This window comes from Protopterus annectens, chromosome 3.part1 (assembly GCF_019279795.1).
Source record: "Protopterus annectens isolate FY-2018-M chromosome 3.part1, PAN1.0, whole genome shotgun sequence".
NCBI lineage: Eukaryota > Metazoa > Chordata > Ceratodontiformes > Protopteridae > Protopterus > Protopterus annectens.
The window spans coordinates 452,467,929-452,493,653 of NC_056732.1; the positions used below are offsets into that span (position 1 = coordinate 452,467,929).

The 25,725-nt window shown below is 44.3% G+C and overlaps 1 protein-coding gene across 8 annotated transcripts in view; it reads left to right on the forward strand.

Moving 5' to 3' along the window:
- Positions 1 to 25,725, forward strand: part of NUB1 (negative regulator of ubiquitin like proteins 1) — a gene marked incomplete in the record, with an annotated part of 1,333,835 nt that overhangs the window by 575,070 nt on the left and 733,040 nt on the right. For all 8 annotated transcript variants that reach the window (XM_044066898.1, XM_044066904.1, XM_044066897.1 and 5 more), the window contains 1 exon segment: positions 22,524 to 22,630. In XM_044066898.1, coding sequence (XP_043922833.1) covers positions 22,524 to 22,630 — 107 coding nt within the window.

The window sequence follows — 25,725 nt, forward strand, 5'->3', positions numbered from 1 at the left end:
GAAGACACACACACACACACACACACACACACACACACACACACACACACACACACCACACACACACACACTCTCTTGCCTAGGGCCAATTTAGAGTGTCCATTCCACCTACAGCATGTCTTTGGGATGTGGGAGGAAACCAGAGCACCCAGAGGAAACCCACGTGACCACAGGGAGGACATACAGACTCCGCACAGAAGGCACCCCAGCCAAGCATCGAACTGGAGAACCTGTTGCTGTGAGGCAGCAATGCTAACCACTGCACCACCGTGGCCTACCTAGAGGATGTGTGTGTTACTGCCTCCAATTTTCCTGATAGCCAGCTGCCTGTAAAAAGGCAGATAGGACATAAAAGTTCCTTGGTCTTAAGTATTTATACAATATTCCCAAACCTGATCCAGCAGCTATAGATTTAGTTGATCCCTCTGCTGCTAAACAGTTAATTCCAACCATACTCTTTCTGATCTTGAAAGGAAAATTATTGATAAGTATGGAGAAAAGTATAATCTTCTGCTATTTTGATTTTTCAGAATTTTGAATTGTATATTAAAGTTTGTCCTGAGTAATTGTGAAAGTATGAGGGATATTTTGTCTGCCATTTCTTCTTCCTGTGAAGAAAAATCTGCTCTAAATAATTTGTAGTTTGTTCTGTTGCATAGGTACAACTCATTGCTTACAGTTTGTTTATAATTCTGTTTTTACTCTGCTGCAGGGGTGATTAAAAAGTGTGATGAAAGGGTAAGCTTATCCCGGGAATCTCTAATATTTTACAGCACTCCTTTTTTCAAATTTTTAAAGGATTCTCTAACTCCTAATCCGATTTTGGCCAAAAGCAAAATAAACTGCCTAAACAATATACAGGTAAGCAGACATTTAAGAAGTAGCAAGGGAGAACCAAAAATAAGCCTCTAACCTCCCAAAACAAAGGACACTCCAAGTCTGTTCAGGAGACCTTGTGACCCTCTCCCACCCTGGTGCCTTTTTTCTTCTAAAAAGTCTGAAATCTCCATTTTTCTCTTTGGCAACAAGATAGTTTCAGACAAATGGCTTCTGAAGATCATTAATCAAGGTTACAGATGGCAGTGGAAGGAAATCCCTTCTTTCCAGGGGTTTGTTCTTCATTTTCCAGATCAGACTGTTTTGTTTCCACTGGTTCTTCATCACATGCTGTCCCAAGGAGTGATAAAACAAGATGAGTTGTTGTTCTGTCTCGCTGTTCATTCTTTACTGATGGGTTCGGAGCTGATCCCTCGGCTCCGAGTCGGCCAGTTATAAAGCTCGAGGTCTTCAAGTAGCTTGAGGCCAAGTCCCAAGATCATGATACACCTAGAGTTACCCCAGATCTAGTTTGCTGCTGCTGCAACAGATTGGAGGTTCTGCTTTGACTCAGGCCAGTAAAACTGTTTTTTCATACTTTTCTTACTTGTATTTATATTTAGGTAGTTTTAAATAGTTTTATAAAGCTCTTATAGCTTTTTTGGTGTGTTTACCTACATTGTATTCCCTTCTGTTAGTATGCTTTAAATTTCTAGTTGGCCTCTTTTAGGCCTAATTTAAAAACATTTTTCTGATTACTAGAGTGTGTATTTAGTCAGTGACCTTTTGTCACAATTTATACAAAATAGATAGTGTATAGTTATTTGCTGTGTGGTGTGTTTAGCCTTGATTGCTTTAAAAAAGGCTTGGATTTGATAATTACAGTTGAAAATTTTGCGGTTGACAGTAATTTTTTTCGGATATAGCTATTGTTTAGAATATCTTGGATACAGCTTAGTTGTGTCTTTATAGCAGCTATCCTCTTTTTCATTGTATAGCCTGCTTATGCATTTCATATTGTGTGTTTTAAATAGACGTTTTTCTGTCACTTTAATATTTACATTAGTATTACTCTGTGTGCGTATGTGTGTGAGACTGTTGAGAAGTTTTTTGTGGTGACAGTAATTTTCTCTCTGAGATTACAATGGCTGACCAAGAAAAGCATCCTAAGTCAGGTTTCAAAAATGCCCTAAATGTGGCCAAAAGGTGTCTGTAACAGACAGCCATGTAAGTTGTGTATACTGTCTAGGAGCCCCGCATTTACAGGATAGCTGCTCCATATGCCATTCCTTCTCCTCCAGAGTCCTACAGGAAAGGAAAAGAAAATTAATAGAGGTTTAATGTATCTATTTGGCTAAATGTAACTCCTGTCCTGCATATTATGTGGGCAAAACGGGCGACCCTAAAGCATAGAATATATGAGCATAATTATGATATCCAAAGAGGGAACATTACCAATGCCTTGTTTAAACATTCATATACATGTTCTAAAGCTAAATTCCTGTTCTTTGTTCTGGACAGTGTCCAACTGGATCCAAGGGGTGGACCATGGCAAATTATTTTAGAACAGAGGGAAACACACTGGCAAATTTACTTGGAAGCTAACAAGGAACCTGGGCTCAATGACCATATATCTATCAAACCAATATTAAAATTAAAAGCAGTTTCAATATAAAAGGTGGGGTTATTAAGAAAATCCCAGTTTTTATATAATATTAAAACTCCCCTGTAAGGTGCATTTTGACACACTAACATTCACCAAGAAAAAGGAATGTTTTTAAAAAATTTTAATTAAAATAAAAAATTTTTTTAGTAAGTTTACTTTAAATTTTAATTAGTGTATTAATTAAGTTCAAGGATGTATGTATTTAAGGAGATGGAACAGTGCATTCATTGTCTGATGAAGTTACTGGAGTAACGAAAACGAATGTCAAGGTGTTTTACTGGCGTTTACATTAAACCTGTGTTTTATGATACTGTGAGTTCTGTGGAATTCATCATATTCTTTCAGAATCTGCTGGATATTTATTGGTTTTTGCCTCTTCTCGGTGTTGGTCTGTGTTTTGAGTATTGCTTTACAACACCTGCTTCACTTTGGTGGAAAATTAATAGAGGTTTGTTGAAACCCTCCTTCCGAGAAGCTTTGAGCGACCAAGATGGATCCAGCAAGTCCTCAAAGTCTTCTAAGACTTCTGAATCAAAGTAATCAAAAAAATCTCTGACTTTGGCTCTACTGACATCAGAACAGACAGTCTTTTCTTTTCGGAGCCTGTCCCAAGTCTTGGAACCGGTATCCGAAACTCCTTAGAGTCCATTATTACAGTCAGTACCACCTTCGGTACGTTCATCTCGGTCCTCTGTCAGCCTTTCTGATCTGGATGTGGATCGTGTGGTGCAGAAGCTGTTATTGGCACTGGCCTTGGCAAAAATTTTATCTGCTCCAACCCAAATGGCTTCGGAGCTGAAGACCCAAACACCAGCTCAAGCTGTTCCTCCTCTGAGCCATGCTGATCCTTCGGAGCCAGAGGAGTCGGACCTATTGATTGTGGAACCCTCTGAGCCGATGCCTGCTCCAGTGTTTTTGGCTCCGTTCACTCTGACATCCTCGGTGCTGATCGAGGAGTCTAGGAGCAGACACTCTCTGGTCGGGTCAGGGGAGGATAGTCGGACCGACTTATCTGTTCTGACTCTTCCTCTTGGGGCTTTGGCTCAGATGAGATCAGCTCCTACCTGTGGTTCGGAGCCGACTGTCCCAGTGCCGGGGGTATTGACGGTTTCCTCAGATCCATCGGTTCCCTTGCATCGGAGCAGAGGTGCTTTCCATGCCATGAGGAGAGTCCTGTCTCCTAAGACATCCTTGGCCTTCGGTCTGGCTTCCACCTCCACTAAAGCGCCTGTGTCTGCTTCTGCCTCAGACATCCTGACCAATCGTAGAGACCCAGAGCCTCAAGAAGCCCCATTGGGTGGCCCTTGCTCTTCCGAGACCACACCAGAAGCTCCCACTGATGAGGTTCCCAGGAAGAAGGTTCTAAGAGGAAACATCTAGACTCCCCTCAAGAGTCTCTAACTGACTTGGATGAGTCAGAAGGGTCCCCATGGTCCCCACTCTGAAGATAGCTCATTCACTGTGATACTTGAAATCCTAAGGCAGAGGGGTGACTGGCAGTCCAAAAACCCTACTGAGGATGAGTCAGTTCTCCTGAAGGCTTTCGGCTCTCAGCCCTCCACCTCTTGTGTGTCTCCGCTCTTCGATGAGCTGATGCAGCTGGTTTCACGAAGGGCGTGGGGGTCTCCAGATACTATGGAGCTTGTCCCTAGGAGGCCTAATAAGTTAATTTCTGCCCCCCTTGACAAATCTTTCTTGACAAAAGGTGTGCCAGCTGATGCCATGGTGGTGGCGGCAGCCACCATAAAGGAAATGTCTGAAACTTCCTCATCTATCCATCCTGCTAACAGAGACACCAGGATCATGGATAGATATGGAAAGCACATGTTTAGATGTTAAGTTGTCTATCTTGCCTTCGTTCTTGCTGGTTGGGATCGGAGCCGATCCTCTGCTCTGACTCGGCCGTCTTCTATAGCTCGAGAGCTGTTTACTGGCACAAGGCTACCCCTTATCCCATGATGCCTAGCGATAGCTACCCAAATCTCGTTTGCTGCTTCAGCTGCGAGGTGTCGTTTTTCTGGCTCAGGCTCGTATAAAGTTTCTTTCATAGAACTTCTTCTCTAGATATATATTTTTTCAGGGTTTATTAACTTTTAGTCTTGTTTTCGTGTTAGCTAGTGTTTAATTGTTGTATTCCTTCCCTTCCTTGTAGAACTCGTTTAACTTAGTTCTCCCCCTCCCCCCTCCCATATCCTTCTGCCTTTCTTCATAGGCTTGCTGTTTAAGTTAGAGGCTTTCCTATCTAAAAAAAAAATCCTTTAGCTTCAGTCTGGTAGTATAGTGTGTTTTTTGTGTAGACTGTATATTGCTTTGATAGCTATTGTTGTATTTGTTGTTTCCTTTTTTCAGGATGTCAAAGGAATCCAAAGTGCCTGGATTCAAGAAGTGTGACTCATGCTGTCAGAAAATGTCTCTGACAGATGGGCACACTTCTTGCATCTATTGTTTAGGCGCCGTGCACCTGCAGGACTCTTGTTCTATCTGCCATGCTTTTAGCCCAAGAGTTGTGCAGGAGCATAAGAATAAGCTTATTCTTAGGGGTCTTTTAAAGCCACAGGATTCACCGGCCAAGACCTCTCGGCCTGTGAAATCCCCTAAATCTACCAAGCCGACGGCTCCAAGTTCAGAGGCGTCCTCTGTTCGGACTCTACCTTCTACTTCAGTTCCGGCTGCCACCGATAAGACTATCTCCCCGTCGGCTCCATCAGAAACTTTCGAGCCTTCGCGGAGCCACAAGAGGCTGAGGTCCCCTTCATTGGAATAGATACATTCGGCTCCTCTGTCTCCCCTGCTTCAGAGCGAGCGCAGTCACAGATCTTCTCACTCCTCTCGATCCTCTAGGCTGTCAGATCACAATGTGGAGAGAGTGGTCAGTAGGTTGCTAAAGTCGCAGGCACTTGCCAAGATGTTGTCCAGCCCTCCTCAACAGGTGTCAGCTCCATCCACTTCTATCGATGTTCCTCCTCCGACTCCATTGAGTTTGGAGCCGGAGTTCGTTGGGGTTCGAGTACTGGAACAGTCGACTCTGATAACTCTATCAAATTCGGTTCCGTTGTCGGCTCCGATCCCCTTGGTGGTGCCGTGCGTCAAGGGATCTGGGCGCCGGGGCTCCCTCGTCGGCGAGTGGCATCGGACCCTTGTCCAACCCCGTTCTCCCTCTCGGAGCTTTGGCGCAGCTGAGCTTGGCTCCCACATCGGCCTTGGTGCCGTCTCCTTCGGTGCGGAGAAGGATTCCGATTTCCTCGGAACTGGAGCTTTCTCTGCATCGTGGCAGGGAAGCCTTCAATGTCATGAGGAGTGTGCTGGCCACTGAGTCAGCTCCACTATCTGCCCCACCGGCTCCGTCCCCTGTAGTGCCTGTGCCAACCTCTGCTCCTCCTCCAGACCCCAAGTGTGGGGAACCGGCGCTTCAGGGTACCCCATTGGGTATTTCCTCTTCTTCTGAGGCTTCTCCTGACCATTCAGAGGAGCCCCCTTGTAAGAAGTGCAAGAGGAAGCACATTGACTCTCCTGAGTCTGTCACTTCTGATACAGACTTAGATGAATCGGAAGGGTCCCCGAGATCCCCCTCTGAAGATGTTTCCTTCTCGGACATCGTAGAAATGCTTAAGCAGAGAGGAAACTGGAATCCCCTAGCCCATACCGAGGATGAGTCTGTATTCCTGGATGCATTCGGTTCCCGACCTTCCACCTCCTGGGTTTCTCTGCCTTTCGATCCACTTATGGCAGTGGTGGCTCGAAAGGCTTGGTCAGCTCCAGATACTGTGGAGCCAACTTCGAGGAGACCTGGCAAGTTCATCACAGCATCCCATGATAAGCAGTTCCTTACCAAACGTGTTCCTGTTGATGCTATGATGGTAGCAGCAGCCACCAGAAAAGAGTTAGCAGAGACCTCTTCGTCTGTCCATCCTCCTAACAAGGAGTCTAGGACCATGGACAGATACGGGAAGCGAATGTTTGCTTCAGCGACCTTTTCTATGATGTCACTGAACTACTTATGCCATTTTACCTGGCTTCAGAGGGATCTCCTTAAAGAGCTCGGCGATACCCTTCAAGATCCATCAGCTGAGGGGGCTCAAGCTAAAGTAGCTTCCCAGCTGGCGATGCTTAATTCTGTAGTCAACTCCTCCATGAGGCTTATTTTCTTTGCAGCCGATGGTGCGAGTAGAGCCGCAGGTACATGTGGCCCTTAGGAGGCATGCATGGATGCGGTTGTGTAATTTTGCAGAACCCTTTCGACCGTCATTCACCAACACCCCCTTTGATGGTTCCTTTCTTTTTGGACCACAGGTGAAAGACACTTTGACTAGGTGTGAGCAAGAAGGCATGACTCTCTGCCGTGGAGTCCGTTTTTCCACTCCTCCTAGACAGAAGAGTGGCAAAATGTGGTTCTGGAAATCCCAGGGAGCCTCGCCTGACACACGTAGCGGTTTTTCCTCCAGGGGCAGACGGGGAAACAATAACAACAGATGCCACCCTCGTGGCAGAGGGGGTCCGCAGAACCAGGGCAACAGAGAATCTTTCTCTGATAAGCCCTTTCAGCATCCCTGAAGGGTTGCCCGGCTGCCCGCCTCTGGAAGCAGTCGGGGTAAGACTTTCACTGTTCCCAAAAGCCTGACAAAATTTAACGCAAGACAGATGGGTACGGTCCATTATATCCGGAGGTTACAAAATTCCCTTCTGTCAACCCCCCTTACCGTCAAGGAAATCCCTTCCAGATGTTCCACCCAATCTGAAGGACCAAGCAGTAATAGAAGTTTCAAAACTGCTAGAAAAAAAGAGTCATCCAGGAAGTCCCGGCCGACCAGCATGGATCCGGAACTTACTCAAGGTTCTTTTTGGTACCAAAAAAGACAGGGGACTGGAGTCCGATTCTGGATCTCAGCAGACTAAACAGGTCTGTTCAAAGAACAAAGTTTCGGATGGTCACGCTACAGTCCATTCTACCCTTTCTGGGTCAGGACAATTGGATGTGCTCAATAGATCTTCAGGACGCGTACTACCATATCAAAATAGACAGGCGCTCCAGGAGATTTCTTCCCTTCCGGCTGGGAGCCAGTCATTACTAGTTCAGAGCTCTACCCTTTGGTCTCACCACAGCCCCCAGGGTGTTCACCAAATGTATGGCAGTGGTCACGGCTCACCTGAGACATCGAGGATTCCAGGTGTTTCCATATCTAGACGACTGGCTCCTCACTGCTACTACCAGGCATCAACTTCTGCAAACCAGGGACTACACAACCACAATCTGCTCCCAGCTAGGCATTACAATAAACTTCGAAAAATCTGCCTTGTTGCCCTGTCAATCTATCACCTATATAGGAGCAGACTTAGACACAAGGAACATGTCTGCAAGGCTACCGCCAGAAAGGGTGTCTACAATTCACCAGCAAGTACAAGTTCTAATGCAGAGTAAAAGAATCCAAGTCAGGTTCGTCCTTCAAACTCTGAGTTCCATGGCAGCAGCAATTCTTCTAATCCTACTGGCCTGCTTTTACACGAGGATCCTTCAGTGGCTTCTGTTCACACAGTGGTCTTTCCAATAGCTGCCCATGTCTCACATGATCATGATTACAGAAGCATGCAAAAGGCACCTTTCCTGGTGAATTGTCTCCCCACTAGTGACTCAGGGCAGACCCTTCATTCAGCCCTCTCCGGTTGCCACAGAGACCACAGACTCCTCCCTGATAGGGTGGGGGGGCATTATCAGGGCAGGACAGTCCAAGGCATTTGGCAGCCTCACGAGTACCATCTGCACATAAACGTCCTAGAAATGAGAGCCGTGCTCCTAGCGTTGCAAGCCCTTCAGGACTCTCTCCCTTCTGGGACCATTGCAATTCAAACGGACAACATGTCAGTGGTGTGGTACATCAACAAGCAGGGCGGAACCAGGTCCTACCCCCTGTGTCGAGAAGCACTCAGACTCTGGCAGTGGGCGATTTCCTCCCAATGTTTTCTGATTATGACGCACATCCCTGGGAGGTCCAACGTAATAGCGGACAGGCTCAGCAGAGCTATCCTCATGCCTCACGAGTGGTCTCTGAATCAGGAAGTTGCGGATCTTATCTTCCGCAAATGGGGACAGCCTTTCTACGGTCTTTTTGCCACCCCCTTCAACAGCAAATTCAGCAACTACTTCTCCCGCTTCCAGGCCACTCGCCCAGAGACGCTCTAGTTCATGATTGGCCTCAGGGACTTCTTTATGCCTTTCCTCCATTTCCCCTGATTCCAAAACTCATACAGAAAGCAATATCGTTGGGTTGCAAAATGATCCTCATTGACCCCTACTGACCTTGACAGATATGGTTCCCGTTCCTGCACCATTACCTTCTCGATCAGCCCTGGACTCTGGATCCGATTCCAGACCTACTGATTCATCAATCAGGCTGGTTGCATCAATCCCTCCAAACTCTCCAGCTCACAGCTTGGTTGCTCCACTTCCAACCTTAGCCAGGCTTCCCAACATTTCCCCGGCTGTACGTGAGATTATTGTCTCCTCTCACAAGTCCACAACCAGAAAAAGTTATGCTAGTAAATGGAAACGTTTTTCTTGTTGGGCAGAGACTAGGAAAGTAGATCCCTTTTCAGCCCCAGTCCACGAAATTCTGGAATTCCTAGCACAACATTTTTATTCCGGGTCCGCTTCTGCTACAGTCAGGGTTCAATTAGCGGCCATTTCTAACTTTCATGTTGGTTTGTCAAATTCAAACATTGTCTCATAAGCTCTGTAAAGCCTTTTTGAGAGGGACCACTCTCCTTAGGCCTCCAGTGAGAGATCCCCCTCCTCCTTGGGACCTTAATTTGGTACTAACTTCCTTAACTTTGCCCCCTTTTGGACCAGCAGTGTCCTGCTCCATTAAGTTTCTATCTTGGAAGACATTCTTTCTGGTAGCTATTACTTCAACCAGACACGTCTCTGAACTTCAGGCACTATGTGTTCGTCCTCCATACTTGGTTTTTCATAAGGACAGAGTTGCTCTGAGTACTAATCCTTCGTTTCTTCCAAAAGTCTGCTCAGAATTTAATTAAAACCAATCTATAGACCTTCCTGTGTTTTTCCCTAACCACACCAACAAGGCAGAGTACAAATTACACCAATCGGACGTTCACAGACAATTGTGTTTTTACCTGCACAGGACTAAAGAAATAAGGCAGTCAGACCAACTCTTCCTTTCCTATGCTCTAGGCAAACAAGGTCTCCCAGTTTCCAAAGTGACCTTATCCAGGTGGTTGTTTCGCACTATTACTTTCATTTATCAATTAAGGAACAAAGAGTTGCCTATCAAACCGAAAGATCATTCTACTAGAGCCTTGGCCACCTCTGTAGCCTTCCAATCTAGGTTGCTCATGGATTCTATCTGTGCAGCTGCTACGTGGGCAAATCCTCATACCTTTATTTCTCATTACAAGCTAGATATGGTCTCCAGGAGCAGAGCTGAATTTGGTTCCACTGTTCTGAAGAGTCTGTTCCAATGAGCCGCCCAGGATTGTAGGTGCTAGGGACGCTGTCCCAACCAAAGAATGAAGGTGAGATAGACAACTTAACATAAAGAAGTTATGTACCTACCATAACGTTCCATGTTAGTTGTCTTCATCTCGCCTTCTTTCTTGCGTCCCACCCTCCGTCCCTCTGTCCTGTTGGACCGAGAGGAGTTCTGGTTTCACAGGCTGAGTGTTCTCTGGTTTGTTTCCTCTGCTGACAGTATGACAGGTATACTTAATCTATTTGTTTGGACAGGTCCATTCTCTGGCTATGTCTGGGGTTAGCTATTTCAAATGTGATCTGGGTAGCTATCGCTAGGCATCATGGGATAAGGGGTAGCCTCGAGCCAGTAAACAGCTCTCGAGTTATAAAAGATGGCCGAGGATCGGCTCCGATCCCAACCAGCAAGAAAGAAGGCGAGATGAAGACAACTAACATGGAATGTTATGGTAGGTACATAACTTCTTTTTCAGCGACTTTTGCTCTTCGTTCACTCAACTATTTAACCCATTTTACCAGACTACAAAGAGATCCCCTTAAAGAGCTAGGAGATGCTCTTCAGGGTACACTTAGCTGCAGGAGCTACTGACAAAGTTGTCACCCAGCTTGTTAACCTCAGTTGTATAGTGAACTCATCCATGCGCCTCATTTCATATGCATCTGATGGAACGAGTAGGGCAGCGGGTACAGGAGTTGCTCTTAGGAGACACTCCTGGATGTGCTTGTGTTACGATAGGACGCCCATTTGTGCTTACCCCCTCCAGTGGCCACAGTGACCACGGACACTTCCCTGATAGGGTGGGGGGCAATTTCCGGGAAAGACAGCCCAAGGCACATCGAGACACATGTGCATATTAATGTCCTAGAGGTGAGAACAGTACTTTTGGCGTTGCAGTACTTTCAGGACTCACTTCCTCTGGGTACGATTGAGATTCAGACAGACAACATGTCAGTGGTCTGGTATTTGAACAAACAAGGAGGAAGCAGATCTTGCCCACTTTGTCGCGAGGCACTCAGAGTATGGCAGTGGGCTATTTCCACCCAGTCCTTTCTGTTGGCAACGCACATCCCAGGAAAATCCAGCGTGATAGCAGACAAGTTGAGCAGAGAAATCTTGTTACCCCACGAGTGGTCCCTCAAGACGAAAATAGTGGACAAGGATATTCCACAGGTGGGGCCAGCCTTGCTGCGACCTTTTTGCCAGTCACATGAACACGAAATGCAGAAGCTACTTTGCCCTTATTCCTCCTCCAGGAGAAGCCCCAAGAGACACACTTGTTCACGATTGGCCCCCGGGTCACCTCTACGCATTCCCACCGATCCCGTTGATACCAAAGGTATTACAGAAACCCAAAGCACTCTGGGAAGGCCCATCATTCTGTTAGTTCCCTACTGGCCTTGTCAGATTTGATTCTCCTTTCTTCGACTTCATCTTTTGGAGGACCCCTGGATTCTGGACCCAGTTCCAGACCGTCTGACGCACTCGTCTGGGAACTTCATCCCTCTCTGCTGTCCCTGAAGCTGACAGCTTGGCTGCTCCAATTCCCATCATAGCCAGGTTCCATTACCTTTCCAATGAAACGAAGCAAATTCTCCTCTCCTCTCATAAATCTTCTATGAAGAAGCTGTACCTCAGCAAATGGAAAAATTTTCTAAATGGGCTTCTAAAAACAATATCTATCCTTACCAAGCCCCTATAGCCTCTATTCTAGAATTCTTAACCATGATATTCAATAAAGGAGCTGGAGCAGTAACAGTCCATGTTGAACTGGCTGCCATTTCTAAGTTTCATCTGGGATTTGAGGGTTTGAATATTATGTCACACACGTTGTCCAAAGCCTTTCTCAAAGGGACCTTTCATATTAGACCACCTGTGAAATCTCCTTATTCTCCATGGAATCTAAATGTTATGCTTTCCCACATAATTCTTCCATTTGAACCAACTTCCTCATGTGACCTCAAATTTTTGTCATGCAAGCCATCTTTTTAGTAGCATTACTTCTGCTAGCTGAGTGTCAGAGATTCAGGCTTTATCCATCAAGCCTCCTTATTTGATATTCCATGCTGACAGAGTCTCACTTAGAACAATCCCCTCTTTCTTGCCCAAAGTTTGTACTGAAACTAGTCTCAACCAAATTATTGATTGGGCAGTTTTCCTCCCCAACCATTCAAACAATTTAGAGTACATGCTGCACAAACTTGATGTTCAGACAGCTCAGATTTTATTTGGATAGAACAAAAGAATTCAGGAAATCAGACCAGCTTTTTGTTTATTTTCAGATTCCAGGAAGGGTAGACCAGTGACTAAAACAACTCTTTCTAAATGGTTATCTGATTGTATCACTTTTGCGTATTCAGCTGCCAACATGCCTTTACAGCAAAAATTAAGGCTCACTCAACCATAGCTGTTTCTACATCCTCTGCCTTTTCTGCCAGACTTCCTATTGATAACATTTGCGCAATTGCCACTTGGTCAAAACCTCATACCCTTATCACTCATTACAAAGTTGACTGGGCCTCCAGGGACAGAGCCTCCTTTGGGTCCACGGTCCTGAGAAATATACTCCTGTGAGCCACCCGAGATTGATGGTGCTTGGGACGCTACCCATCAGTAAAGAATGAATGGCGAGATAGAACAACTTCACATAAAGAAGTTATGTACTTACCATAACGTTCCATGTGAGTTGTTCATCTCACCTTCATTCTTACGTCCCTCCCTCCTACCCCCTCCTGGGCTTTTAGATGACCGAGATGCTGGATCCATCCTGGTTGCTCAATAATTCTGTACCTTCCCTTGGGAGTGATAAAATTCATATGGTATTGTTATACGCAGCAAACAAGATCTGAGGTAACTCTAGGTGCATCATGGGATAGGGACTAGGCCTCGAACTACTTGAAATCCTCAAGCTTTGTAGTAGGCCAACACGGAGCCGAGGGATAGTCTCCGAACCCATCAGTAAAAATGAAGGCAAGATGAACAACTCACATGGAATGTTATGATAAGTAGATAACTTCTTTTTCCTTCCTCCCAGTTGGGGAAGAGTTTTTATTCATGAATGCTTTTAGTGCTAAAGAAAGAAAGAAAAAACTTGGAGATCAGTTCTGGATCTTTCCTTCCTAAACCTATTTGTGATGGTGCCTAAATTCAAAATGATGTCATTTCACAATCTGGTACCTCTTCTTCCTCTTTCTAGTTTGCTGGTAACACTAGACTTAAAAGATGCTTATCATTACATGCCTATTCATCCAAACTTCAGATGTCTCTTAAGGTTTTGTGTGTCTGAATCACATTATCAGTTCTCTGCCTTACCCGCTTTTGGAGTATCCACTGCACCAAGAATGTATACAAATTATCCTAGCTCCAGATGTCCTTCATGGATGCATCTGCAGTCATAACAACTGGGTTGTCCTGTCGTCAGGCAGCCCTTCAGTCGGCCGGATTCCAAAGTCTGGGTCCGGCTTCGGCTGATGTCGCACTCTCCCGACGTCATCTCTGTTGGTCTTCGGGTATAAAGGCATCAGCCGACGCCATTTTCCCCAGTCTTTCTTGCCGCGTGGCGCCCGAAGCAGAAGCTGTTCGCAAGTGCCGGTCGGTCGGATCCAGAGATTACTTCTACCGAATACTTCGAAGACTTCTAAAGCTAAGTACCCCGTTGGGGACTCTTTCTTGCCTCAGCCGATGTCAGAAAAAGTTAATAATTGTTTAACCTGTGGGAAACAAATACCTCATAAAGATTTCCACTCTTATTGTCTGCCTTGTTTAGGCCCAGCCCACGACGTAGCAGCCTGTTCGGCCTGTGCTTCCTTCAACCGACGAACGCTTAGGCGTCGGTCGGAGTTTGCTGAACAGTTTTTCGGTTCTGATTTTGCGTACATTATGCCGTCGGATCCTCCGACTACCCAATCTGCCAAAAAACGCAAAGATAAAGACCGACACTCGCGGTCCGCGGTTTCGGCCGAAACCATGGTTAAGCAAACCGCGAGTGTCTCGGTTTCGGCCGAAACCGAGAAAACTGATCAAAGTACAGCTGAATCTATCTCTACAACTGAGGCACCTGCTACCATTCTTGAATCGGCCTCAGAAATTTTACCCACTACGGTGGTTGCCACTGACTTATCAGACACCATTCCCTTGGATGTCTCTACCCCAGCACGTGGTGCTGCTAGGCCTCCAGCAGCCATGTCCATTAAGGCCTTCGCCAGGGCTAAAGCAGCCAAGACTACTAAAACAGTGCCTGTTAAACCCCCTACAACCAGGCCCTCCTCTAGTTCTCAAATGCTTACTCTGGCAGAAGATTTAATTTCATTAATTAGAGGATCTCAATCTCACCCAGACAGGGCCTCTCAGCCCCAGAGAAGAGACCTAGGGCAGAGCCCCTGAGCCAGTGTCATCTGATGATTCTGCCGATGAATCAGACATAACTGACCAGCCAGAGGCTCCTTTCTCCAATTTTGAAGACTCTGATGCTGAAGAATCCATTCCAGCTGCTTCCCCACCAGAAGAATTCTCCTTTGGGGAAACCTTACATGCCATGCGAGAGCAGTTCCAATGGCAGCAACAGGATTTTTCAGACTCCAGAAAAAGACTTAGGACTTTTCTGCACCTTCCACAACACAGGCCATTAGCTATACCTCCTGTTCTCTCTGTGGTGGATGATGCTTTCAATGATGTCTGCTCCGCACCAGACTCTTTACCTCCAGCCCCTGCCAAACCAGACAGATTTTACAGGGTGCCAGACACCCATCACCACCTTTACAAGGCCCCACTTGCAGACCCCGAAACTATATCCCAGGGTCCCAAGACAGTAGCCGCGACCATAGCTAAAAACCCTATTCCTTCTGAAAGGGAAGCAAGGTCATTAGACAGATGGGGCAAAAGGTCTACACTTCAGCTACTCTCTCAGCTAGAGCTTTAAACTGTCAGTTTCACATGATACAATACCAAGAGTTTATGCTTGATCAGTTAACTAAAAAGCTAACCACTGATGAATCTCTTGATAAGAAATATGTATTAGAAATGGTAAATAACATACAACAGGTTAGTAACCATTCCTTAAAATGTGGCTATGATGCACTGGAGGCTTCATTTAGATCAGCCATGACTGGCACAGTGATAAGAAGGCATGCATGGCTAAAGGAGCAAGCTTTACCGGATCATGTCAAAGCAAAGTTACTAGATGCTCCTATGGATAAGACAAGTTTGTTTGGTACACCTGCCCAGCAGGTTATGAAGAAAATGGAAGAAAAGGCAAAATCTGTTCAAACGGTTAAAGATTTCTTGCAGGTTCAACCCCAAGGTTTAGCAGGAACTGGCCTGCCAAAATTGGTCCTTTCCTGACTCCACAAGATCTCAAAGGGGCAGGAATAGACGTTCCAGAGGCAGAAACCAACCCAGAGGAGGTGCCTACAGAGGACGACAGTGGCAAGGTAACAACAGAGGCACAGACACAACCACTGCCACTACATCAACACAACCACAGTGACTTAATCCTAAATCCGCCTACCAGGGAACAAATAGCAGCTCCTCTAGGCGGAAAGTTAACCTTATTTTCAAAGAACTGGCACTATATAACAAAAGACAAGTGGATTTTACAAACCATAGATCAAGGATACCGGTTCCACTTCCACACTTTACCAGTCAAAAGAGGAATGCCAAATCTACCTCCAAATCAAAAAACAGAGGCTCTACAACAGATAATGCAGTTAGCAAACATGAGAGCTGTGGAAAGAGTGCCAACAGCAGAGCAAGGAAAGGGTTCTACTCCAGACTATTCCTAGTTCCAAGAAAGGAAAAAGTTGGAGACCAATTCTCGACCTGTCCGCCTTAAATACATACATCATTGTCCCAAAATTCAAAATGCTGACCCTACAGCAACTTCTTCCCATGCTGGGCAAGGAGTGTTGGCTGGTAACTCTAGATCTCAAGGAGGCATACCTGCACGTCCCCATTCGACCAATCTGCAGAAGATACCTCAGATTTCTTGCAGGATCAGAGCACTATCAATTCTCAGCATTGCCCTTTGGCTTATCTACTGCGCCCAGAGTATTCACAAAATGCCTGGCATCAGTAATCGCCCATTGCAGACTACAGGGAATTCAAATTTACCCATACCTGGACGACTGCCTGCTACAAGGGGACAACAAAAGCAAGCTGACAACAGATGTACAAAGGGTCATTTACTTGCTACAAGCACTGGGATACACAGTCAATCTACAAAAGTCAAGGCTGATACCATCCCAAACAAGGACATTCTTGGGCGCTGAATTGGACACAGTAAAACAAATGGCATTCCTAACTGCAGAAAAACAAAAGAACTACCTCTTTACTTCTTAGCACTAACAAAGCTGAACAAGTTAACAGCAAGAAAAGTACTGCAGGCCTTGGGCTTCATGGCATCATGCATAATCTTGGTCCCACTTGCCAGACTACATATGAGAAAACTACAGTGGTACCTAAAGAATTTATGGTCCCAACACAGACACAGCCTAGAAACAGAAATCCCACTAATTCCATGCTTAAAACAGGAGTTCCTATGGTGGGCTCAGGCATGCCAGACAAACCCAGGCCTACCCTTTCGCAGATGTCAAGCAAGCCAGACCATCACAACAGACGCTTCAGACCTAGGATGGAGGGCCCACATGCTGGACAAATGCGTGCAAGGATTGTGGACACAGGATCAACTTCACCTGCACATCAACCTAAAAGAAATGCTGGCAGTAAAACTGGCAATCCAAAGGTTCAGACCACTTCTCAGAGGGCCAGTTGATGATAAGGACAGACAACACCACAGTCATGTGGTACATCAACAAGCAGGGAGGCACTCATTCATACCCCTTATGCAGAATGACTTTGGAGCTGTGGACCCTGGCACTCAGCTACAACATCCAGTTACAGGCAATATTTGTACCGGGAAAAGAAAATACTCTAGCAGACATATTAAGCAGAACCACATCGGATGCCCACGAATGGAAACTGCACCCGGACATCTTCAAGACCATCTCAAAGAAATGGGGAATGCCTCAGATAGATCTATTCGCATCACCTCTCAATCACCAGCTCAAAAAATTCTGCACAAGGACATTCCACCCACTAGCATGGAAAGTGGATTCGCTCTCCTTCAGCTGGAAAGGCCTGACAGCATATGCATTCCCACCTCTTCCCTTGATACACAAAGTATTACTAAAGATCAAGGAAGAACGTCCAAGGATAATCCTGATAGCTCCAAACTGGCCAAGACAACACTGGTACCCACTGCTGAGGAGCATGTCTCTGAACAATATGTGGCCAATACCCCTGATGCCTTTGATGTTAACTCAGAACAACTACAGCATCATACATCCAAACCTAAAAACGTTGCAACTGACTGCATGGAACATCACATAGCAGCAGCTAACCCAGAGCTTTCCCAAAGAGTTAAAGACATTATTCTTGAAGCACGCAGACCTTCAACAAGAAGGAACTATGCTGGAAAATGGAAAAGGTTTGTCATTTGGAGTACTAAAAGAGGAAAAGATGTGTCAAACATAGATATGCCTAACATTCTGGAGTATCTGGCTGAACTTCTTCATTCAGGCCTGTCCTACTCCTCCATCAAGATACATGCATCAGCTATTTCAGCAGAATACAGCTTTGATCCACCTGTTTTTTCGCACCCTTTGCTCAGGCAGTTCCTCAGAGGAATCAAAAATGTAAAACCTCCAAGGAAACCACCTTTACCAGCTTGGGACTTAAACTTTGTGCTAGAAAAGTTGACACTATCACCCTTTGAACCAGCAGCAACAGCAGACCTACAACACCTGTCATGGAAAACTGCTTTCCTACTGGCAATTACTTCAGCTAGGAGGGTTTCAGAACTACAGGCCTTAATGGCAGTGCAACCCTTCCTAATCTTCCACCAAGATAGAGTGTCCATGAGGACTAATCCTACATTTATGCCTAAGGTGGTATCCAGAGTGTCTTTAAACCAGGCAATCCACCTACCTACCTTCTTTCCCAACCCACAAAACAGAGGGGAAAGAATACTGCATACCTTGGATGTACATAGACAGCTACGCTACTACTTGGACAGAACAAAAATAGCAGAAAGACTGACCAACTTTTGTAGCCTATGCAACAGGAAGGGAAGGAAAAGCTATTTCCAAACAGACAATCTCCAAATGGATAGGAAATTGCATACGATTCTGTTACTCCTTCCATGGAAAACCAATTCCACAGAACATAAGACCTCATTCTACAAGGGCAACAGCCACTACCACAGCCTTCTTACAAGGAGTGGCAACCAAAGACATTATTGAGGCGGCTACTTGGACCTCCGTGCATACATTTGCCAAGCATTATAATTTGCCTCTATATTCCAGATCCCGAGCAGGGTTTGCCACTGCTGTACTGCAAGGGATCCTAAACACACCATAATCTAGTTTTATCCTCCTCCCCTAGTTGGCTATGGTATTCTACCCAGTTGTTATGACTGCAGATGCATCCATGAAGGACATAGTACAGTTTTGTACCTACCATAAATGTAGATGTCCGAACTGGATAGCATCTGCAGTCAGGATTACCCTCCCTCCTTCCCCTCTGTGGTACTCCTAGGGTGTTTTACCCTCCTAATAGCTAGCTGGTGGGGGGGAGTCTATTATGGTGTATTTGTTTGTATATATGTACATACATGCTTATTTGTGTGTTTACCTCTATCTGTTTGGAAACATTGGCATCTATCCAAATTTTAGCCTCCAAGAGGGCTACTGGCATCTGGGGCAAGAAACACTGAGGAAAATGGCGTCGGCTGATGTCTTTATACCCGAAGACCAACAGAGATGACGTCGGGAGAGTGCGACATCAGCCGAAGCCGGACCCGGACTTTGGAATCCGGCCGACTGAAGGGCTGCCTGACGACAGGACAACCCAGTTGTTATGACTGCAGATGCTATCCAGTTTGGACATCTACATTTATGGTAGGTACAAAACTGTACTTTATAGCTGTTTGCAGGCTGACTGGTATTCATATTTTTCCACATATAGACAACTGGCTTATCTTTGCAGAGTCTTTCAAAATGTCACTGATCTTCTTGGATGAGAGATCTTTTTTGGAAACTAGGATTCAAAAAGAACATTCAAAAGTCTCTTGACTTCATACAGGATTGTGTTCCTGGGATGTCAACTAGGCACCTAGGTTCAAAGAGCTTTTCTTCCACAGGAAAAAGTAGATCTATATGTAGAACTATTTCTAAGGTTTTCCACAACTGTGATCACTGTGAGGGAATACCTCTGAATTTTGGGTCTCGTGGCTTCTCTGATTCTCATGATACTCCTGGCAAGACTCCACATGAAAAGGATACAGTGGTATCTGAAGTCTATTTGGTCCCAGCTCCAACACCCTTGGTCTTTTCAAATCCTAGTGCCGGGGTTTGTCAGAAGTGAAAGTATGTGGTAGATAGAACAGACCTCTTCTCCCTCCCTGTTCCACAGCAGTCAGTCACCACAGATGCCTTGGACTTTACTTGGGGAGCAGTTTTAGAGGGATAAAAGTGTAGAGTCTGTGGGACACCAAGGACAGATACAGTTACATAAGTATCAGAGATGCTTGTCCTGATTAGACCACTCAACATTGAATCATCTTTTGTCCCTGGGGCCTCTTCAAGTTGTTACAGATTATACTAACGTCATGTGGCACATCAACAAGCAGGGAGAAACCAGGTCATACCCTTTTTGTTGACTAGCTATGCTAGCTTGAGGTATAGCTTCGGAACACAGTCTTACTGTACAGGCATCTTACATACTGTCAGAGCAAAACTGTGTGGCAGACAATCTGAACAGGACCAGGGCAGACCCTCACAAATGGAAACTAGATCAGGGGGTATTATAAGATTTGATCCATCTGTGGGGAGTTTCTCAAGTAGACCTCTGTCTCTTATCTGAACAATCAACTGGCAAGCTTCTGTTCAGGCCTGAAAGACAGATGCCTTTTCTTTTCCTTTGACAGGCATGCATTTCTACCCTTTCCACTAATATCCAGGGTACTTCTGAAGATTCAGAAGGAATCCCCCAGGATCATTGTGGTGACTCCCTTCTGGACTAGGCAGCCGTGGTTCTCTCTTCTTTTGGAAATGACCTGGGGCAGTTACCACAAGCTTCGTCACAGGCTAGATTTAATCACACAAGAACAGGGATGTTTGATACACCCCAACATAAATCAACTTCAGTTGGCTGCCTTGATGATAGGGTCTTATTTACTTTTAGACAGCTGTTTACTGAGGACATGCAGCAGGTACTAATGCAGCAAGAAAGCTCGCTACTCGAAAATCATGTGGGGAAAGGATGTCTAGCTGGTGCCAACAACATAGCCAGCAGTCATTCAGTGCTAGTTGTTCTCTAGTTTTACAATATTTGTCATTTATTATCCTATGGCCATTCTTACTCCTCTGTTAAGGTTAATTTATCGACCATTTCAGCATGTCAACCCATGGATCCTTCTCTCTTAATGCAGTCTTGTGTTTTTGAAGGGGGTTTTGCTCATGAGGCCTCTACATTCAATCTCAGTGGTGCAAGACATGGGAACACAGGTTGATAGCAATCTAAACTTCGATCACCATGTGTCCATAGTGGTAAGGAAAGCCTTCTACATTGCACATCTCATAAATAAGGGCATTGTATCCAAGGCTAAGGAGATTATAACTCCACTGTACATGATCCTTATCAGACCACTAATTGAGTACAATGCTTCCTTCTGTATGTAAATCACCAGACACCTGCAGAAATTGGAGAGGCCACGGAGATTTCTAACCAACTAAGAGAATCTGGGGGCCTCCAAAACATTTCATACGGGGGCCTCCAAAACATTTCATACATGAAAAGACTGAAAGCCCTGTCACTGTACTCTGTATCATACAGGCTGCTGAGAGATGACCTGTACCTGGCCTACAGTGCAGCCTCTTACCCTGTCCTAATGGAAATGCTGCACATCCACAAATCAAATGGGACAAGAGTCACTCATTCCAGGGATCTCAACCTAGTCTGTGACATTAACAGAACATGTTGGAGAGACAGATGCATCTCCCAGAGATTGCCAATCCTCTTAAATAGGCTCCGACTTCATGTGAGGCAGAGCTCCTCGATGACCCTATTTAAGTGCAACCTTGACATACGATGGGTGATCATAAATTCACCCCGAGGGTGGCACCTATGTCCCTCATAGGCAGGGGCAGTCAGTGCTGATTATAGAATTGCTCTGCTAACAACGATCATCTAATGATAGTCAATTTGGGTAAATTTTTTTTTTTACATGGCTAGGATTGTAAAGGCCCTGGGGCCATTAGCCTAGTAACCTGCTGTGAACCTAAGAAAACCGGTGGCCTGTCCTTGTGATCTTAATTTTTTGTTAGAGAACCTAGCACTTGCTGCATTTGAGCTAGCTAATCTACCTGACTTGAGTTTCTTAACATGGAAACAGTTTCATTGATTACTCTGACCTGTGCAAGAAGATTGTCCAAGTTGTAAGCTCTTATGGTGAGTCAGCCCTGTCTCATTTTCCACAGGGATGGAGTTTCTTTGAGAACTAATCCTTCTTTTATGCCTGAACCTAAAAATGAAGGAGAAAGGATACTTCATACCTTGGATGTCCCCAGACAACTCTGGTACTGTCTTGACCGATCTAAATATTTTCAGATCTTTGAAATGGATCAGCTGTTTTTTTTTTTTTTTTTTTTTGTGAAGGTTAGAAGAAGGTACTACCTGTGCCAAAATAAGTATTTCCAAATAGTTGTCTAAGGCTATTACCTTTTGTTATAACCACCATAACAAAATTATTCCAGTTAGCATCAAGGCCCACTCTTCCAGGGCATTGGCTCTATCCGTGGCTTTTTGGAAAGGGTGAATTCTATAACTATTCTAGAAGTTGCTACTTGGTCCTCTGTACATACTTATACAAAGCACTATATGCTTGATTCCTTCAATTGGGTCCAGATCAATCTTTGGTAGGACCGATCTCCAGGGCTCTTCTCCTTCCACCTCCCAAATATAATAAGCTAAGGTTATCGATCCATATAGCTAAAGCTACTGCAACAGTGATAAATATAATGAACATAATATAGTTGTGTAACTAAACTTACCATAACAGTAGGTTTGATTGATCACTTATGTAGTAGCCACTTCCTCCATCCCTTTTTATGCCAGGTTGTGAGCATTTATTTTTGGTTGTATCTAGCATTGCCCTTTCAGGGTTCAGCCTCTCTCTCTGTCTGTTTTCAGGAAAGATCTGAACAGCTTGGGTCCAAACTCATCTTTTAATCAGCTCAGCTCGAGCTGCCTGACAGTTTGGGCACGTAGACGTTTCCCTGAAGTTTGAAAGCTGGTTGGCTGTTATATCCTTGGCAGGATATAACCTATATAGCAAACGCTACTGCAGCAGTGATCATTCGAACATCTACTGTTATGGTAAGTTTACTTAACACAGCTTTACGTTCTTTCAAAAGTTTCCATTTAACATCTGGAAAATAAACCCAATTGAGTGAATTCATTACAGTTACCTTACAATATATACATGTGTATTTTTTCTTTTGCAGGCTCTTGTTCTAGCCATGGGGCTTCATGAAAAAGGCAGATCATTATTAAAAAGAAAGCAGTATGACATGGCATTGCTTTTATTGGTAGAGGCTGATGAACACTTTTGGTAAGTTTTACGTTGTTAAGGTATTCCAGAATATTAGTAGTAGTGGTCCTGGAGCAGTGGTAATTTAAGTCACTGTCCTATTTTGGAGTTCTGATTCATGCTGACCCCCTCAAAGGTAGACCAGCATTATATATTTTCCCTAGTCCTGCCTTACTAGTAATCACAACCTGTTGCTATTGGCTTTGCTAAGGAATGTCCATTGGCCCTGATTTAAACAGCATTGAATAGCTGTTCCCTTCCAAAGTTCCTGTTAGCTTTCTGTGATGTCTGTTATCCAGGAAGCACAGGCTGTCCACTCAAACTGCATGGTGGCAAATCCAGCTAGTTTGTTTACCTTTGTGATGCATGAGCATCAGATCTAGTTAAAGAATGCTGTCTCTTCTTTTGATTAAAGATTTTTTGTCATTCTTTAAATTTTGCTGACATTGAATGATTAGAAAATGCCTGTCAAAATTATTTTAAGTTGGTCTGTTTTTATATTGATTGGTGTAGCAGGCCATTAAGGGTTACAGAACAGTAAATCATTTTCAGTATGTAACTGAGCTGTTTCTCAAGACAGTTTTTTTGTGCCTCAAGCAGAGGAAAAGGTTTATTATAGTCTATTTCAGAGTGGTTGCTAATTTCTGGCATTGCTATTTTCTGCAGAGGTATAATGGGAAGTTAATTTTTTTTGTATCATTTGTATGCACATGTATTCAAGACAAAAGGATCTTCAAAGCTGTATGCATACACTCTTGTTATACTGCATGAAAATATTGGAGAGGATGATTGCTAAACAAATATGCAGAGTAGTAGAAGGTAAGATGGGAAATGAGTTTGGATTCAGTTCAGTATGCAGTGCAGCCAACCTAGTAGTTGCAGTTTGGGGTCTATATTATAAACCCAAAAGATGTAAACATCAAACGCATATAGAGCGGCACATAGAGAGATCTACCATTACAGAGAAACACATATTCAGCAAAAGTGGAAACACCAAACGTGTTTCCGTAACCAACAGAGCCATGTAGGCATACTAAAATTAAATCAATAAAATTAAAATAAAATACTTTTGCAGGGGGGCTAGCCCTCCTGCACCCCCACTACTTAAATATACCAACTCCGAGACTGCACTACAGTGGGGAAAAGGATACATTTCCTTATCCCCAGGATCGCGCTTCGGTGTTTCCACTTTCACTGAATACGTGTTTTGCTGTAATGGTAGATCACTCTTTATGTGTTGATCTGTATGCGTTCGATGTTTACGTCTTTCAGGTTTCTAATGTAGACCTCCAGTATAGCAGTTAGTGGAGAAAATTCTGGAGATGAGGAAAGAGTCTAGGTAAGCATTTCTAGACATGGAGAAAGCCCCCCCCCCCCCCAAAAAAAAGTCAGATTTGTGCAGTTCTGCAAATGTTCAAAGTGCTGGAAACATTGGTAGAATTAGTGCAGACTTGCGTGCAAGTACCCAATAATAGAGGTACCAACAGTGTTCATAGTTACAGAGGGTTCCCCGTGGAAGTGGATATGCATCAGGATTCGGCTCTGATCTCACTTGTTTTCATAGTGTTGATGGACTACATCAGCAAACAGGTTGGAGGGGAAATCAACAAAGCTGCAGTGTGCAAATTATATGGGACTAAAGGAAGACTCTGAAGAGGAACAAATAGGTGACTGAAATACAAAACTGAAGACACATGGGATGAAACTGAGTACAGGCAAAACAGTGGTTATGGCAGCAAATGAGGGAATTAAGGAAACAGTCCAATATTGAGATAAAAGGGTAAGTAGTGATACATGATAACAGCTTCAAGTATCTGTAAGGCGTGGTTTAGGAGAAGGGAAATCTGAATAAGGAATTCAAAGCTAGAATCAGAGGTGCTGCAGCCAGTTGGTACAGTGCTAGGATAGTGTGTGACAGATGAATACCAAGGAAGCTGTAAAGTAAGGTGTACAAAACAGTAGTGTGGCCAGTACTTCTGTACTGCACAGATGCCTGGGCACTGAGGGCAGAGCAGCTGAAGGAGTTTGAGGTGATGGTGATGAAATGCTTGAGATGGGGTAGTAGGAGGATGCAAATAGGCAAAGAATGGAGGACAACAGGGCAGAAGTCAAAGTAGCCCCAGTTGCAAAGAAGGTCAAGGAGAACAAATTATGATGGTTAAGTCACATGTGCAGGACAGCAGAAAGTGATTTGGTAAATCAGATTTGGGAGATACAGGAAGAATGCAAGAAAAGGTGAGATTGCCCAACCTAGCAATGAAAGAATTGCATGAAGGAGGATCTGTATCAGTTAGGGATGACATTTGAAGATGTAGGGTATCTTTGAATCGAGAGTAAAATGGAAAAAAGGAGGTTGATGTTACAGCTGGTTCTGGTTGTCTCTTGTTGTCAAAGCATCTGGGTGAATTGTGCTTCCCACTGGATGAAAACTGCACTGGCTTCACTTTCCCCCCTTTAAAAGCATTGAAATTCAGCCCAGAAGGCTAGGGCTGGCTGTTTGATGGAGTCATCAATAGCAGACTGAAAGGGTTGAGAATGACAGATTTTTCAGACTATGTGAAGAGATGGCCCCTCTTCTGGTTGCACATTGTTATAAATTTACTTTCTCTTTTTATTTTTCATTACAATTCTTAGAATAAATCTAGTTTTTCATCAGTGTTGCCTTAGTGTAGCAATTTTTATATTTCATAGTTTATAAAGTATTTTGTGTTTTACTAGAGTTTGTCCAAACATTTAATAACTACGTCTTAACACATACATTTACAAACTAGGAAATCACGTGCTTCCTGAGTTATTTTCCTATAGTCTGTATTAAGAATGGTAGTCATAAGATCTGTAGTGTCATAAATTGTGTATATAATAGAAAGATGGAAAACATGATAAGAGTTCGTTAGACAATAGACTGCACACTGGTGTTGATATCAAAAGTATGTACAGTGACATTGAATTTATATTGCAAATGTAGAATAGAAAATCGTATTTTGCTTGTCAAAAATAGTACAAAAGTATTAAGGTCAAACAAGGGGTTGTATATTTCTGTAACCTTGCAAAATAGACCTAGTTTATCGGTGAGTGAATTATTTGTTCATGATCTTTCCAGTGATGTATGATGAGAC